The sequence below is a fragment of the Periplaneta americana genome, chromosome 5, assembly GCF_040183065.1.
Source record: "Periplaneta americana isolate PAMFEO1 chromosome 5, P.americana_PAMFEO1_priV1, whole genome shotgun sequence".
Classification (NCBI taxonomy): domain Eukaryota; kingdom Metazoa; phylum Arthropoda; class Insecta; order Blattodea; family Blattidae; genus Periplaneta; species Periplaneta americana.
The window spans coordinates 52,047,180-52,065,984 of record NC_091121.1 but is presented as its reverse complement, the minus strand read 5'-3'; the positions used below and the strand labels follow the sequence as shown (position 1 = coordinate 52,065,984).

General features: G+C 38.2%; 2 protein-coding genes across 3 annotated transcripts in view; one reads left to right on the top strand and one right to left on the bottom strand.

Annotated features, from left to right (window-relative positions):
- Positions 1-5,126: 5,126 nt before the first annotated feature.
- Positions 5,127-18,805, bottom strand: part of LOC138699607 (RING finger protein 145 homolog) — a 51,577-nt gene continuing 37,898 nt past the window's right edge. The window contains exons 4-5 of the mRNA XM_069825622.1: positions 9,324-9,442; positions 5,127-7,002 (exon numbers count right to left, since the gene is read on the bottom strand). Of these exons, the coding sequence (XP_069681723.1) occupies positions 6,214-7,002; positions 9,324-9,442 (908 nt within the window). The 3' untranslated portion in view covers positions 5,127-6,213. The remainder of the gene's footprint in view (positions 7,003-9,323; positions 9,443-18,805) is intronic.
- LOC138699609 (neuroparsin-A-like) overlaps positions 16,297-18,805 on the top strand; it is a 115,262-nt gene continuing 112,753 nt past the window's right edge. Inside the window, exon 1 of one of the 2 annotated variants that reach the window (XM_069825624.1) lies at positions 16,297-16,399. The gene's annotated coding sequence lies outside the window, so the exon portion shown is untranslated. Of the gene's footprint in view, positions 16,459-18,805 lie in introns of both variants that reach the window. The other variant, XM_069825625.1, reaches the window with a different exon arrangement.

Here is an 18,805-nt window from a genome sequence, read left to right as displayed (position 1 = left end):
TCAGCTCTCAAAAAAGCTGAAAGTCAGAATTTATAAAACAGTACCGGTTGTTCTGTATAGTTGTGAAACTTGGACTCTCACTTTGAGAAACAGAGGTTAAGGGTGTTTGAGAATAAGGTGCTTAGGAAAATATTTGGGGCTAACAGGGGTGAAGTTACAGGAGAGTAGAGAAAGTTACACAACTCAGAACTGGACGCATTTTAGTCTTCACCTAACATAATTAGAAACATTAAATCCAAACGTTTGAGATGGGCAGGACATGTAGCACGTATGGGCGAATCCAGAAATGTATATAGACTGTTAGTTGGGATGCTGGAGGGGAAAAGACCTTTGGGGAAGCCGAGACATTGATGGGAGGGTAATATTAAAATGGATTTGAAGGAGGTGGGATATGATTACTGTAGAAATTGGATTAATCTTGCTCAGGATAGGGACCGATGGTGGGCTTATGTGAGGGCGGCAAAGAACCTCTGGGTTTCTTAAAAGTCGTAAGTAAGACATTTCTCTTTTGTCTCTTGATCGCAACAAACAACCACTGACCTTATTATCTCCCTCTCCTTACTGTGTATGCTATATTAAAATTAAATTATGGTTTATATAACGATGCTCGCAACTGCAGAGGTTACATCAGCATCACTGGTGTGCCGGAATTTTGTCCTGCAGGAGTCCTTTTACATGCCAGTAAATCTACGACATGAGCTTGTCGCATTTACACACACTTAAATGCCATCGACCTCGGCCGGGATCGAACCAGCAAGTTCGAGTATGGAAGGCGCGTATAATCTTGTTGCATCTCGTGTTACTATTGCATAAATATCTCTTCACAGAACGCAAAATTACTTTAAGTACAGATCACACTAAGCAAGCAAATGTATTTTACCCGCCTCGTAGAACATCCTTCCCTCTCCTGCCCCGCTACTGCTAGACCCCGCACCCCACTCTTTCAGCTGCCCAGATAAGTTGCGCGAACAGTAGCTCGGTCGGCTAAGGTGCTTGCCTGCTGATCCAGAGTTGCGCTTGGGCGTAGGTTCGATTCCTGATTGGGGTGATTACCTAGTTGGGTTTTCCCGAGGTTTTCCCCAACTGTAAGGCAAACGTCAGGTAATCTACAGTGAATCCTCTGCCTCATCTCACCAAATACCATCTTGCTGTCACCAATCCTATCGACGCTAAATAATCTAGTAATTAATACAACGTCGTTAAATAACCAAGTAAAAGAAAGCTAAAATACTTCAAATTCACTGAGTTTACACTACATTTATTAGCCAAGAAGAGACAGATGTGCAGCGGAATATTACTTGGGGTTAAGATTGATAGAAAATCCTCTTTTCATATCGTTAAGGAACTGGAATCTGAAGATAAAATTGAAATCAAGTTAGATGTATGGAAATTGAAGTTGAACAATGATTGAGAAAATAAGACTAATAGCATCTGGAAAGCCGAAAAACCTGCACGATAGTCGTTAATTGCTTGTGAGTGATCAAGACATCAGGAGTGGTCAACTTTCCAACATCAAGCATCCTTGAATCGCCACAGTTGTTTATACCAGGCAACTTTGATCTATTTTTGGCAAGTGTTATATATGTATAAAAAATCAAGTAGCCTATTTGAAATACCATCTCTACCTTTCAGTGTATAATAATCCATTCCCAAATCTTTATTTAATTACTAGGCCTTTATTAAAAGGCTAGGATTTTTTCTCGTATATTTGAGATCAAGTGTACAATCTCAAGTAAAAAAATATTAACGCTTTATTTAATGTTATGTTTCGTGTTTCTTAGAAATGCAAATTTATGCGAGAATTTTTTTTCTATTTATGACACTATAGGTAATAGGATCTGATAATAGAACCAGTACATTTTGATAACTATGGTGTTGTTTTGTTTCGTCGTTTTGTATCAAACATCTCTAATGTTATTTATTTCAATGATGTATGTTATTCAAAGTTATGAAATCTTTCCATGTCGACCAATTGCTATTTTGAGAATGATGAGCAAGACCTGAAGCGCACGAGAGTTACAAGACGAGACTTGAAAGACAAATGCAATGAACACAGCGAGCGAGAGCGGCAGTTATATATCGAGGAGCATAACCCAATAATTTATCAAGTGGAATTAAGGATATCAAATTGCTTTCCTTAGAAAATTCAGCTTTTATAAAGCAGTGAGAAAACTTATTGAACTGTCTATAACTTATCATTGAATGATAAACTTTTTATTAATCCGTCTATAACTTATTGAGTGATAAACTTTTTATTGATCTGTCTATAATTTATCATTGAATGATAAATTTTTTATCATTAAAATAAAAACTTTTCTCACTTCAATATATAACTTATCGGAAAACCAAACATACCAATAAAGATTTTCTAAAGCAGTTGGCAATAGTGTGGGGATCCAGTTCTTTTATTGCATCCAGCATTGTGATCTGTTTCGTGTTTGTTTCCACATTGTTGATTGATTCAAGGTAACGCAAAACTACATATTTGTGATAAAAGTGCTTCAACACCTTTATCATCCCTTGATCCATCAGTTGTAGTTAGAAGGAAAATATGCAAAGCTTGACGTTCTTTAAACTTACATTTTTGGAGTGCATGAGTGCACAGGGCAGTTGTCGACAAATAGCAATTGCATCTCGTTGTCTAAGTTCTTCAACCATGTGACAGGCAGAGGGACAAGAGATTCTGCAAAGATCAATAGTGTGTTGTTTCGTCAATTACCCTCACGGTGTTCAGAATGACTATTCTCAATTTCCAGACATGCAGGAGTCTGACATATAATACCTTGCGTCAATATTTAATTTTATTGATGCTCCTTCAATATGAGATGGACAAAAAACTGTTGTTATGAAATGGCTGGAGCCTAACATTGTTTAGCATTGCTATGATGATTCTATGGTGTTTGGGCAAAAGGGCTTATGCCACAAAATAAAAATTTTTCAGGAACAACAAAAATTAAATTTTAACATATTAGTTAATTTATATGAAGAAATGTTGTTTTCTAATGCCAGGCATTTGACAGTAAAGTCATTTGACCTCTTGCACTCCAATATTTTTCAAAGATATTATCATGGCCAGCCACTGAAGCACAGATTTTGAGGTGTTCCGAATCCATTTCTTGGTTTGAGTTGCACAATGGGCAGTTAAGGGACTGATTTATTCCAATTCTATGCAGGTGTTTGGCCAAACAATCATGACCTGTTGCCAATCTAAATGCAGCTACAGACGATTTTCGTGGTAAATCGGGAATTAACTGTGGATTATGATGCAGAGTTTTCCATTTTTCCCTTGAGATTGTGCTATCAAATTTTGTTTGTTGAAGTCTAAGTATGTAGATTTAATAAATCTTTTCACAGAGTAATATGTAGATTTAGTAACAGGTCTGTAAGTAGCAGTGCTGCCCTTCTTTGTTAGTGCATCCGCATTCTCGTTTCCCAGGATTCCACAATGGGATGGTATCCATTGGAATACAATTCTTTTATTGAGTGATATTAATTGAGAGAGCATTTTAGTTATTTCTGCAGTTTGAGATGAAGGTGTGTGTTTAGAGACTATTGATAGAATAGCTGCTTTGGAGTCTGACAATATAACTGCATTCTTAAATTTATTGATGTGAAATAGAAGATTCCTGAGACTTTCACTTATTGCAACGATTTCTCCATCAAAACTTGTTCCATATCCAAGAGATCTATAAAGTGAGAAGAGACAGCACGTAACACCTGCACCGGTACTTTGTTCTCTGGAGATCAAGGATCTGTCGATGTATAAATGAAGCCAGTTTTGTGGAGGGTACCTAATATTAATTGTCTCTAAAGACAATTGATTTATTATTTCAGTGCTTAAGAAGAAATGTAAACATAATTGTCAAAAAACATATCTTCACGCTTTGTAATTAAATTTTACCTAATTATTTACTTACTTACTGGCTTTTAAGGAACCTGGAGTTTCATTGCCGCCCTCACATAAGCCCGCCATCGGTCCCTATCCTGAGCAAAATTAATCCATTCTCTATCATCATATCCCACCTCCCTCAAATCCATTTTAATATTATCTTCCCATCTACGTCTTGGCCTCCCTAAAGGTCTTTTTCCCTCCCGCCTCCCAACTAACACTCTATATGCATTTCTGGATTCGCCCATATGTGCTACGTGCCCTGCCCATCTCAAACGTCTGGATTTAATGTTCCTAATTATGTCAGGTGAAGAATACAATTTTCATGTGATATCTAGGTAACTGATCAAAAGTCTGTTCCAATTCCTCATAGAAGCTATCCTTTATATGGTCGTCTTTCTCTTCTGCAGGGGCATGAGCATTTATAACTACGATATCGCACCATCTACCGTTAAGTACTAAATATGATAACCTATCACTGATAAATTCGACCTTTTTTACTGCTGATTTTATTCTTTTATGAATAAAGTATCTGTTCCTAATTGGTGATTATCGTTTCCTTCCCCATAATACAACAAATAATCTTCTATTTGTGTTATGCCATTCCCATCTAACCTAACCTCCTGTACTCCCACAAAGTCTATTCTATATCTAGCTAGTTCTTTTGCTACTAATGTTACCCCTCCTGTTCTATATAGACTTGTAACATTCCAAGTACCAAATCTCAAAACCTTATTCCTTTACTGTGGTCGTGCCAGAGAATCAGTCCCATTCCGAGGCTTATTTGAAGGATTCGTAACAAGCTGTTTTTTACGGTGAAGGGTTGTTAGCCCTTCGCCCAACCCCCAAGCTGGAGGACCACCCCTCATCGGCTGTCCACGACTGCTTATTCAATATATTCATAGCTACCCTCCATATCTGGAGGCCGTCTCCTCGATCCGCAACCTGAGGACGTGCCATGCCGTAGTGATAGGGACTCACAATACATGGCTGATTTTACCTAATTACAGCAAAAATATCACATTTAAAAAATGAGGGTTAAGGCCTTTTGCCTAAACACCATCCATATGATTAGAAATGGAATAACGGAGAAAAGATTGGAAGACAACAGTCACTTTGTATTTTAAGATGGAGAAACTCCAGTTCATACTCTGGAACTGAAGCTCGATTTCCCTTTTCTCATGCAACATGAGTGGAATGATGTGTGTTGAAATACAACTTGAGGTATTGCTTTGCATAGATTTTATAATTAAATTATATTTAATATATATTCATTAAACATACATTAGTAACAAAATAACATGGATTTACAGTATAAAAGACTTAAAAGCGACAAATGACATATCTAGAAACGCTGACAAGGACAAGACACACATAGGACTAAAGAAACTATATACAGCTCTTACACAACTTCTACATCGATTCTTCTTACTCTGTTCTGAATACTGTATAAAATAAAAGAGTGTCTCATCAGTTCATCACAGTGAAAAAAATCACAACATTCACGTCTCTGTGGTGGCAGGTTGATAAAACTCGAGAGCAACTTCAACTTCTCAGATTCTTTTCGTTTTGGTTATTATTGTAGGAAAATCGATTGTATACTCGCGTACATTAGAAATCCCAATAAATTTTTATCGTTTCGCAGGAACTTTGGTAAATAAACAAAAGGAATACCAATATGAATATATTATAGTGTTCAGCTTGTTTAGTCGGTATCCGCTAATGCTTATTTTCCAGTCAAATTCCTAGGTAAGCTGCATTATTATTTCACTAAAGAACTGTTAAGTTATTTAAATAAACAAGTACTTCACTGTGTTAATATTAACTACCGTATTAGTTAACTGAAGTAGCTTTCCCAGACTAGCAATCCAGGGCAAATTAACGTCCTGAAATAGGAAGGAAAAGGGCAATAATTTGATCAGAGAGTTTACCTCGCTATAAGATTGATAAGTGCTACTTAGTGACACAATCTAGAATCTTCTTTGCCTCAAATAAAACCTGCCAGCCAACATAGGAAGCGACTCCACATTGTCGGATCTGTCTTGACAAAGTTCACGTCTTCATTTGTGAAATTGAGTTTTTGATGTGACTTTTGTACTGCTGAAAAGTGAACAAGAAAACAATCACAGGCAATCACTTGAGTTCATTTCCACGGCTCAACTAGAAAATAACAGAACAAAAGCACTTTTAAACAATAATACTTGTTTAAAAACATTAAACACATAGAACTAATTTCTCTTACGTAGTACACATGATATGCCAGACATTTAAATATTTGGACCATCGCATATTCAGTCATTGCATATTATACAAAAAACTGGAATTTAGTCAAACTTGAATTCACGTTTGCAGATCGGACAAGTATCAGACGCCTTGAGACACTGACGAAGGCAATCTCCGTGGAAGATGTGGTGGCAGGGTGTGATGCGGGCCAGTCGCATGGGGCTCAGGCATACTGCGCACACGTCATCAAAGGAGGCGAGCTCCTCCCGCGTGGCGTACCGGTACTGGTTCAGCACGGCCCTCTCGGTGTTGAGCACTCTGAGGCTGTTGAGCAACATCTCTTTGCAGCGCAGGTAAGCGTTGAGGTAAAGCACTGTGAAGACAAAGCGGTACTGTCCGTAGATTATGAGAGGGAGGGCGAGCAGGAGGGAGATGGCGAGGGTGAAAGCTCGGAGGATGACGGGGGCCCACAGGGATTCCAGAGACTCGAGCACGTCCAACTGCAGGAAGAGCAGTATGGAAGGAAAGAAGTCCACGAAGACCTTCTCGGTGGCCATGTAGTAGAGCCAGGTGACGGCGGTGTAGATCGACGTGGGGTGGTAGTGCTCCAGCCCCTGCTCCAGGCCGAACACGAGCAGCATGAACACCACGGTGATGATGAAGGTCACCGCCTTGGTCCACTCCAGCACGATTTTGGTGGCCGACATGGCGAGATGCTTGATGTTGGAGTGCTCGGCCATCGTCACGTACGGCGACCAGTCTTCCTTCTCGATGAGCTCCTTGATGTAGGCCACGCAGTATGCGATGACATTGTAGAACATGAGGGAGTAGAGACACGTCACCCGCTGGCCTGGCACCAGCACCCGGTCACACAGCATGAAGAACACCAGCTGCACACAAACAGTCAGTCTAATTATTCATCGTCTTTTCCAGCTTACGTTCTGCTTTGTTCAAAATTACTTCCACAGTAATCAGCAGTCAGTAATGTTCAAGCACTGATGTACCTAACTCTATGGAAGATTTTGAACTTATGGTTATAGATTTCGAAGCAAAGGATGCTGTTCCAGTTACTTTAGGACAAGAATTTTTCGATTATCTTTCTCAAATGAAGTTATTTGTAATTCACTTTTTTCCGTAAGTTTCAAGACATCCTGTCTCTGTCTCTATTTAAAATTAAGCCCAATCGGTAAAAGAAATAGCCGAGGTTCAAGCTACTACCGATCCGCAAATTTTGCATAAAACGTCAGGCCAAGTTGAATGTTGGTTTTTTGTTTTTTTGCAGGTGTGAAAATGTTTTAGCTGCTTGAGATAGGGAAGATCGAAAGAAAGGAATAAAGAAGTGGATTGTAGTATAGATTTTATTTTTCCAAACATCTTTTTCGAAATTTTTCGGCATCTGTGAACCCTTATGTGTCTCCATCCATTTTCTGTAGTTTTCTTCATTTTGTAAGTTAGAGCAGTTAATCTTGCCATTGTGAAGCTATAATATAAACGTGTATGTTTTTCTTTAATAAAGTTTCTGATTTCCTAACGAATTATATTTGTTTTGCACATTTTTAGGCATCGTTAGAGCTTTCTAAAGAGTGTTTGTTCGTTAACATATTTTGAGTGATCCACGAGATATTATATGTTTTAGAACTCAGTGATGACCAACTTGACTGTTCTTTCGAAGCACTGTGTTCACTCACGAGCAAAATAAGAGCTCAAGCATTGAGACGATCTGCTTTCGCATATTGCTCGTGTGCAGCGGAGAATGCTCTTGCACAGAAAGCACGAGTTGGTCACCACTATAATTTACGAGTAGATGGTGAGAGTGTGGAAATCATGTGATTTTGACATGACCGCCACTTTTAAAGATTTTTCTATGATTCTTTTTTTAGTGTGTAGCACATTCCTTTCCTTTCAAAGGATGCACCGTTCACTGCTCTAGTCGAAGTAGGCGTGGAGTACTGTGAGCAAACGTAGGTAACGCCGACACCGCGAGCACAGGGGTGATCCCCGCTCTTTGTCTGGATCAAAATGTAATGCATTTTACGTGAAAAATGATAAAGGAATGGGAATATAACTAACAGACAACACAACACTGTGCTCTCTCCATTTTTCCTGACGACCAGGTATGGTTGCCCAAGTTAAGAACGACTTAGAATGTATAGGTCGTAAATTAAAAGAATATAAGAAATGGGGTCTACAGATCAATATGGAAAATAAAATATTTCCCGGTCGGGGCAAGTTACCTGGTTGAGGTTTTCTCCGGGGTTTTCCCTCAACCCAATATGAGCAAATGCTGGGTAACTATCGATGCTGGACCCCGGACTCATTTCACCGGCATTATCACCTTCATATCATTCAGACGCTAAATAACCTGAGATGTTGATACAGCGTCGTAAAATAACTAAAAAAAAAATATTTGTATGTTCAAGGGACTAACTACGAAAATTAACTCTTATCATTTTCTGGATTTTACACAAAAGATACTCTTCACAATGATGATAAAAGATATTGAAAAAATTAGTACATTTATGTAAATAGATACATCATGTAGGGATTATGTTTTCAAAAATTTACATGAAATGGCTGTGTGTAGGCCTATATTGTAGACATTTCTAATATTTTTCTCTTTATGGAAATAGACATGGAAAATTGCTTAACGATGCTGTATCAACTACTAGATTATTTAACATCGATGGAATTATATTATTATGATGTACCGAAGTGGCCTACATATGATATTTTCGTGCAGGAATTCTGCGTTACCATAATTATGATGAAGAATCCATTTTTCATCATATGGTAACGCAGAACTCCTGCACGGACATATCATATGTACTTCGGTACATCATAATAATATGATATGCGTAAGTAATCACTTAGTGATTCAAGACGGCGCTCATCCTGTCGGATCCCGGCCACTTAGTCACTCGTAATGAGTGCACCTCTGTACACAGTGTATTGGACATTGTGCCACTGTCACATCTGTGACACAGTGCATGAGGGTAGGCCACCAAAGGGAAAACTGAGGGATAGAATTTAAACTGAGGGGATTCAATCCGATATCGGAACTGAAATCCTATGTGGCTTAGTTGATAAAGCGTCAGCACGTAGAGCTGAAAACCCAGATTCGAGTCCCGGTGTCGGAGAGAATTTTTCTCTGTTCTATCCATTCTTCATCGATGGAATTGATGATAGCGAGGCAGTACTTATATGTTCTCACCTGGTTGATCATCGTAAAAATATTGGTCATCTTCATGAACAGCTTTTCCGTCCTATCCACCGGAGCATACAGACGCCACGCGAAGTGGACGATGGGCTGGATGATGAAGTCACATTTTTCTGCAATCACAAATGTATTAAAGATTGTATTTCGTGAACCGCCTCAAGCAATTGCATGTCGAGATAAATAATTCATCGTAAAGAATGCGAGTGTCTCATATTAGCCACAATTTGATTGGATTGGAAACGGATCTTTTACGTCAAATGTTAACAGACCGTTAACAGTGATGCACGAGCTGAAGTTGAGGTTTTATTAACTTTCCTATTTTCTAAGTAATGCTATCATTTATAGAATAAGAGGGATGAACATGAAATAGAAAAGGGATATATGAAATCCTTTGGATTGCATGAAACGTCACTATTCTTGGTAAGTAATTTTTAGGTTAGGTAAGGATGGATTTAAGCATTAAATAAATATTACCACAGGTAAATTGAGCACATCCTAATCCAGTTATAGGTAATGGAGCGAGGCGGGTCGTGTGGAATGACGCATGAAATGAAAAGAAATGGGAGGAGAAATAATTAAAAAGTACGCGATCGTACGTCCTTTGCAAGGGAATTTGGGGTTGTGAGGAAGAATCTATGTGAGCTCCAAGCCTGTTAGCCACTTGTCTCACTTCGAGTTTCGCTGTTCCACTCAAGGAACTCCAGAGAATTTTGAAGGGGAAAACCGAAAATTGATGTACGGTAATCTATTAGCTGTCATATAAAAGGAGTAGGGAGGGGAGAGACGCATGACAGCAGCATCAGGAAAAGAAAATTCGGAAGATGTAAACCTGCATTGAAAGATGCCATGTCCTTTCGAAGTGTGGGTGGAAGTCGAGTAAATTCGCCCGTGTACCAAGGGTAATATGAGAAAGCCAAAGCCAAGGATACTATTTCGTAGATGTCTGTTTGAAAACAATGTCAAAATTTTGTAAGGAGGAAGATGTAGGTACATGCCCAATTTATTTTAGAGCTCATCCCGACGTTTTGTTTTGGCGCCTTAGGAAAAACACGGGGAAACCATAGCCAGGATGAGGTGGCTAAAGTCAGAAAAGCAGCGTGAGATCTGAAAGAAAATTGGAAAGGGGACAGAGAAGGAGAGGAACCAATGATAAGAGAAGGATTACTAGTGAAGAAGGAGAACAAGATAGAAGAGTAAGAAGAATGTCGTGTTTTCGGTTTTTTTTTCACTTACTCTTATCATGAAAAAAAAAAAAACAGTTGTTCTGTGACGAGACAGTTTCATCACTTCGAATGGAATTGTGGTGGCATGCACCGTTACTGGTTCGAAGTTCACTTTTATTAGTTTTATAGCATCAAGACCAGATGTGCTGATGATGGAAATGTTTGTTGTTTTGATAGGAAATCCCCAACTCTGTGGACCAGATGTTGTGCTGGTGATGGAAATGTTTGTTGTTTTGATAGGAAATCCCCAACACTATGTTGAACTAGTTTTTACACATGATTTTTAGCCTGTTTTCCTGCTCTGAATAATTTCCAGCAACTTAAAGTAACTCCCACCCGCGTTGATTATTTGAATATGAATTGGTCTTGTGCTTCCTATAGATTAATTATCCAATCATTGGCGTGAGGTAAACTAATAGAATATGCTACTTCGAATATTGAACTCCATACTTCTTAATAATGACAATATTTCGGCGATGATTTCTTAATTTCGTTTATCTGTCACATTGTTCATCTCTGTAAATAATATCAACATTTCATTACCTTTGGTTAGCTACAGCTGAGAAGAAAATATGTAGGTACTCCAATCTGCTGCCACGAAAAACTTCCTCATGAAGTGTAATTTGTGGCTTTATATGAGCCTACAGATATTATCATCCTTTTGGAAGTCATTTGCATGTTTGTGGCATTCTATGTTACTATACAGCAGTTTTCCTTCAAGCAAGACTAATTTTGCTTCTTCACAGCATTTTTTTCGATCAAGCCATCTCGACTAGTCGTCTAAACGTATTCATCCACAGTTCCTTCGGTGGCCTTCCTTCCTTCGCCAATCGCTCGGTAACAATGTCCGAAACTGTGTTACATTAGAAAAGCTTTATCATTTTTGAACAGATAAACAGCGAAACGAAAAGTGGGCCTATACAGCCTTGTAGACAAAGGAGTCCCGTAATTGTAAATATGCGTCCGAAACCGTTCAGATCCTCAAGGCCGGCAAAAAGGTACAGCAAAACATGCCTCGAAAACTGCGTTCCTGTAGCCATTTTATGAGCATAACTCCTTGAGATCTGAACCGATCCGGACGCTTGAGGTGTCGATCGTTCGAGCGTGCCGATATTGACTAAAGTGAACGTGAAAAGCATGAACCGGGGTAAATTAGATCCTCCGCTTTAAAAAAAAATAAACGTCAAAATCTGTGAACCTTCGAATTGCCTCGTAATTCAAATGCTGAGAGATTTCAAAAGTGGAGACGAGCACAACAGAAGAAATGGGCATACCAAGACGAATCAAACAAGCCTAAGATCAACACTGCGGAGTAGGCCTAGGTTGCCTAAGCCTAAATCCAGCACTGCTCAACAGTAATTAAATAATTTTATTTCTGACATAGTTTTTTTATATTTCTTGGAAATTATTCTTATCTTTATCAGAGAGAAATTTTGAAATTAGATAATAAATCGAGAAAAACAAGGAAAGGTGTTAATATATGCATTTAAATATGCAAAATAAAAATATATATGCATTTAAAAGGAAACACCCTGGAATTATGCATTTATGCAAAATAAAGTTGGCTTCATTCGAATGTAAGTACCATGATCGGCAAAGATCCACTTACATTTTTTTCAGTATGCCAAATCAATGGAAACATGGAATTGCATGAAGTTCCGCGGTCTAATAAAATTATTATTATTATTATTATTATTATTATTATTATTATTATTATTAACATGGTGTACAAGGAAGTTTTGTTCTTTAATCTCGCTGAACTTCGGGACCTCCTGAAGTGGAAGCACGCAGCTGACGTCTTTCCAGTCGGGTTCTTGCGTTATTGTCGTGGTCACTACATGAATATGACGCGGCCTTGTTCACACCACACAACCAATCTCTTCAATGTCACCACCATGTCAACGTCTTGTCGTTCTTTTAAATTTCCCTTCCTCCCTCGCTCTTCTTATTCTCTTTTTATCCTGAACGCCTTGTTCTTTTATTTTCTCTCCATTATTTATTTATATGCATTACTTATTTTCTCATTATTTTATGTATTTTCTCTTTTACCGTGGTTTAATTAAATAGTTTCTTTCTTTCTGTGTATCTTTATTTCTTTTTCTTCCTTTCTTGTGTCCTTTTTCTCTTTCACTTTTCTTTCTTTCCGTAAAGGTTGGTTCGCAATTAACCTGGAACGAAAACGACAAAGAGAACGTGAACGGAAATATTATTAAAATAAATATATTTAAATGTGAAAATTCACAATTAAGTATTGTGAACGCTCACATTTAAATACATTTATTTTAGCATTATTTCCGTTGTCGTTCTCGTTGTCGTTTCCGTTCCCGGTTTATTGTGAACCAGCCTTAACACGTATTAATACGCTTACAGATACGTCATTGTATGTGATTGTACTGTTTCAGTTCTAATTTGAGCTTGGCATTTTTTCCGACACTTTAAATCGCCCGGATTATTTTATATCTCTCTAAAAATGTTAATAAGGTTACATAAACTAACGGACAGCTGTTCGCTTGGAAGAAATCCACGCGAATTCGATAAAAATATATTCAAGAAGTGATTTTTGCTGCACAGGTCGAAAACAAGACCGTCGTTATGCAATCCGGGTTGCCATGGTGACGTAGCTCTTGTTGACAATATTATTTTGTCCTGCAGTGTGTTTGTGTGACCCAAATATCTAAGACGTCAAACGAATTTGGCTTCCAGGCCAAGATGGAAGGGGGGGTCCGGCCCCCGACTGTCGTCACAAAAATGGGGAGTCGAGCCAGCACAACGTGGGCCTATATTTGCAGGAATCGCAGTTTAAATAAATGACTTATGACAGGATGTAACTTCGTTTGAATGTTTCGGGAAAGTTTGTTTACCACGTCTTAGAATTATATGCAGTCTTTCCTGCGTAGTCACGTGCGTATGAGAAAGCGATATCCGAATGATAGAGAATTCCGTTTACCGGTGTGCGACCTTTATCATCATCCCGTCTTTCTTCCTTTATTGCCAGTTTCGTCCGCACCACCATTCGGGGGATCTTGCCCTCTGGTTGTATCAAAGCATCTCTCTCGCTATGTTAGTTACTTTCTATAGCACGCGATACTGAAACTTCCAACTTGATTTTTTTTTAAGTTCTTCGGTGCAGGAATATGTGACAGGTTAGATTAGGTTAGTTTAGGCTTTTCGTATATATATTACAGGTTAGGTTAGTTTAGTTTAGGTATGCCTTGCATATACGAATCTGTGACAGGTTAGTTAGGTTAGGTTAGGTTAGTTTAGACTTTCTGTATGCCTTGGATATACTAAGTCAAGTGAAATGAGCCTTTCGAGTTATTTTTGAAGTGTTCTTTCTCTCTCTTTATTTCACTTGTTAAATATTTGCTTTTAGGTTATCCACATCAATCAATTCTTTCCAGTTTTTAAATATTTTAAATGTGTTTTCTAGTCAACTGACGTCCTACACGAATTCTTCACATTCCAAACTACCTTCCCACTGAAAATTAGACATTTTTTCACATTTTTCGTCAAAGAAACCTTCAGTATCGCGTGCTATAGAAAACCCGTTATTCCCATTCTATTAAGTTGTTACAGTCAGTTCTTTCTTCATTATATGAATTCTTCACATATTTTGTAACCTGTCGCTTGAATTGTCACACGCCTTGTTTGCCGGATGTTCAACCTTTGCTGACATGAAACATCTATAGAGTAATTAGAGCAAAGTAAAAAGTACTACAGTAAAATCTACCGGAATTTCTATCTCTACTGAGCTCGAACCTCAGTAAACGTCATTTTTACTTTATCAATATACCAGTGCAAAGAAAAAGAGTTCTAGAGAAATGCTAATTTACTGAGCATGCTGTCTATTTATGTACAGCGATTTCTCTTGACTTGTAGAATAGATTTCACTAATATCAATTACAGATATTTAAAGTAATTTCAATCTAGAATGATACACACAAAATATAGTAATTCTGCTGTGAAAATATAATGGATACTATGTATTTGGCAAAATAACACAAAATGTCCGTTCACCCAATCACTACTAGCTTAAAACGCAGTCCAATCAATTCATTGCATTTCAGACACATAGCCGAGTCATAGAGAACAATACTCTTTTTAAAATATTAGGTAAACCAACAATCGAGTGCAATGCCTGAAACAGCTGGTTCCAGTGATTTGGAATTAAGTCACAGTCACTATAAAGATTTTTAAATGAAATAAAAGTGCTCATCAGATATTTGAAAAGCAGTTAAGCAATTTCGTTTTCAGAGTTTCATTTCTTATACAGGGTGTTAAAAGAAAGTATCCAATATTTTAGGAGGTGATAGTATGCATCAGAACAAGAAAAAAAGTCCAATAAACATGGGTTCTACAACACATACTTTCTGAGATCTGAACACTTGTTCATAGAATGTGCTCAATGTGACGTCCATTTATGGCAATGCATTTTTCTGCCCTACAATACAGTAGGCTACCAGATAATCACACCGTAGTTGACACCCCTGGAATGAACTACTGATACGTCGCAAGGAATACTGAAAAGAATTTTTTTGTGCGGATATGAGCAGGGTTCAGCAGAGATGGTGTTGTGAATTTTTCTAATCAGCATGTGTAGGCTGATGAAGATTCCCATGCAACAAGGCATCAGCACTGATTCTCAATCAACGGATGGGCAGGCGTTCTTGGCGATAAATTAAGGGCCATACGTGCTACCACAGAGATTAGCTGGGGCTCGTTAGCAGGACTTTCTTATTAACGTATTGCCTACCTTGCCGGAGTATGTACCATATCAGCAAAGACTATAGATATGGTTCATGCATGATGGCGCACCAGCACATTTTTTCCGCAATGAGCGTGAACACTTGACGCTGACATTTCAGGACCGTTGGATTGATTGGGGAGGCCACACACCTTGGCCTGCTCGTTCCTCAAATGTAAATCTCCTAGACTTTTGGTTTTCGAGAACAACCAGGTCAATTTCAAAGAGTGCGTGATTCCTTACGCCGAAGGGCAGAGGAATGCATTGCCATGAATGCAAAGTCCGTGGATGGTCGGTCGCTGTCGCTCTCACAAGGTCCGTGGATGGTCGGCCGCTGTCGTGAGAGTGATAGCGACCGACCGTCCACGGACCTTGCCATGAATGGACATCACATTGAGCACCTCCTATGAACAAGTGTTCAGATCTCAGAAAGTATGCGTTGTACGACCATGTTTATTAGACTTTTTTCTTGTTTTGATGCATACTAGCACCTCCTAAAATATTGGATACTTTTATAACACTCTGTATATTATTTTAGATATCATAAACCAATTGTTTCATTTTCAAATTCTGAACATATTGAGTATAAAATTGTTAACTGTAAACCTAACTTATTGTCTCACTATGCACAAACAATTATAAAAATTACTACACTTCACATTTACAGTTGAAAAGTTTCAGTTGCGTCGCGCATAGAGGCGACAGACTCATTTTTCTTCTATATTTTTACGTTTGTGAAGAAGTGCAAATCAACACTCGGCTGTGCAACCTACCATTGCTCTTTGCCTCACATTCCTCAGGATTTGGGACCTGTAGCTCTCAAATCGTAGGATCATGTGGTCAGCATGGCGTCATGCTTGAGACAAGGGATCGACATGAATTTTGGTTCATTGCGAAGTACTCATACCAGCCCACTCGGGCTGTCAGCTGTCGCACCGCGTTGAGCTGCAATGAAGACGGGTGTCACCCTGATTAACCCTCAGGATGTCTCGTGGTTCTATCTCGGGGGTATATGAACCCCGACGACATCCATCGGGGTCGTAGTTCTGCCCCAGAGCCGATCGCAACAGCAGCTACCGGCTAGACTTCTTCAGCATCCGGAGGTAACCACTCGAACTCCTTCAACTTTCTCGGCAGTGGCTTGTAGCATCTGACGAAGCGTGTAGCCTAAATTTCTTGCCGGAATTTTACTAACTTATTATTTCGGTTATTATATTTTAGTATTATACTATTTGTTTATAGTTTATTCCCCTTCTACGAAGGAGAGCATTATTTCCATGTACCTAGCGCACATCTTGCTGTCTGGCAATGCGGCTTTTTAGTTTTTATTAGTTGGTTATTTAACGACGCTGTATCAACTACTAGGTTATTTAGCGTCGATGAGATTGGTGATAGTGAGATGGTATTTGGCGAGATGAGGCTGAGGATTTACCATAGATTACCTGGCATTCACCTTACGGTTGGGGAAAATCTCGGAAAAAACCCAAGCGGGGATCGAACCCGCGTCCGAGCGCAACTTGAGACCGGCAGGCAAGCGCCTTAACCGACTGAGCCACGCCGGTGGCTGGCTTTTTAGTTCCAGTAATTATTTATAAAAGACCATTTACAGCTACAGTATTACGTACATAGCACACATTATAGAAGAAACTGAATAATTTGACTATTATAATGGACAAAAAACTATGAACATAGCGCGGAGGTCGATATGGTCGTCCAACGGCGACCAACCACTGACATTAATGTGTCGTTGTGTAGACAAAATATCTGGGTGAAGACAGCCACACGTTTTATACGTGACTAGGTCTCTCGGAATGGGATGTTGAACGTAAGGTATCCATTGTTTATACGCCTGTTACCATTTGCAATGTATAGACCTTTGGGGAGACTGAGACGTAGATGGGAAGATAATATTAGGGATTTGAGGGAAGTGGGATATGATGATAGAGACTGGATTAATCTTGCTCAGGATAGGGACCAATGGTAGGCTTATGTGAGGGCGGCAATGAATCTCCGGGTTCCTTAAAAGCCAGTAAGTAAGTAAGTAAGTAACTAAGTAATAATAATAATAATAATAATAATAATAATAATAATAATAATAATAATAATAATAATAATAATAATAATAATAATTCATTCGACATTGTGCATTTTTTTCTGTTCACTCAACTTCACTCGCGAATTCTTTTTAATTTAGCTTGTCGACTCCTGATTGTTTTTCAATTGGGATTGTAGCCTGGTTTGTTACGAATTGTTTGACATCTCTGCGAACGTTCTGTCGCTCGCATTATCGAGTTACACTGTCTGAGAATAATTTATACCTAATCTGCATCACATTTTCCCGAAAACTTTCTTATCCGTCCCAAAAATAGTTTCACCTATTGATAAGTAATGGAACTATTTCAAAGTTTGACAATTTGTTATATCTTTGGTTCTGACTTAGACTGTTATTAGTATTACACTATCAAAGTTCTTTGACAAAGATCTTTATAAAATATATATTATAAAATATACAACAGTATAATGGGTTTTCTTTTATAAAAGTTTCTTTGATAAAAGATCTTTTATAAAATGTGAGTGAATCTTGTTATCTTTGATGAAAGATTTCTATACCTTGAAACAAATATGACGGAACGCAAATATAACTGGACTGTTACTACCACAAAAATTCTGATATCGGAGTGTGAAGGAAATTAAATGTTGTAAATAAATAATTTGTATAATATAATATTAATATTATAAAATAATTTGTATATAACGTTTCAACTCATCGCATTGTAGCTCTTTTAATAAGTTCTGATGGATATCTCTCTTATCACGTTTTGTAATCCACGGTTTAACCAACTTTGTTTAACTCAAAGGCGTTTCTTTTTCAGTAAAATGCTTATTTAATAATCAAGCTAATTGTACCTAAACAAGCATAATACTGTTCTTCATTCATGGTGTTTAAACTTAACTCTTAAATATTAGTATGAACAAATCATAAACGCAACGCGTAAATATTAGTTTCAGCAAATCATAAACTTAACGCGTAAATATTAGTAGGCTATTAACAAATTCTCGGAACACGTGTTAACTGTTGTGGAACAAGTGTTAGGTGAGCTTTTGTTCCTAATTTTAGGATATTTTTTATGTTATAAAATATTTTATGTAGTGTAATATACCCCCATTCCTATCTTTTATCAAAGATCTTCGATAAAATATTTTATTATACTCTTTGTCAAAGAACTTTGATAGTGTAGCCTAATAGCAGCCTTATCCCGAGGTTGGAAAATTCGCTTACATGATCAGAAAATTGTAGGTCAGATATCTTTGAACGCCAGTGTATATGGAGATAGAGTTCCTTCTTCTTTGCCTTTTGTTGTCTGTAGCTATGGGGAGGCTAGATCACACTCAGATTGCTCGGCCTTATAGGCTTTGACGGTAACAACTTTTGTCAGGTTTATTATGTTGCCATCTAGTTGGTACATAAGGAATCACGTAATAACTCCCATTTGAATTGCATTAGCGAC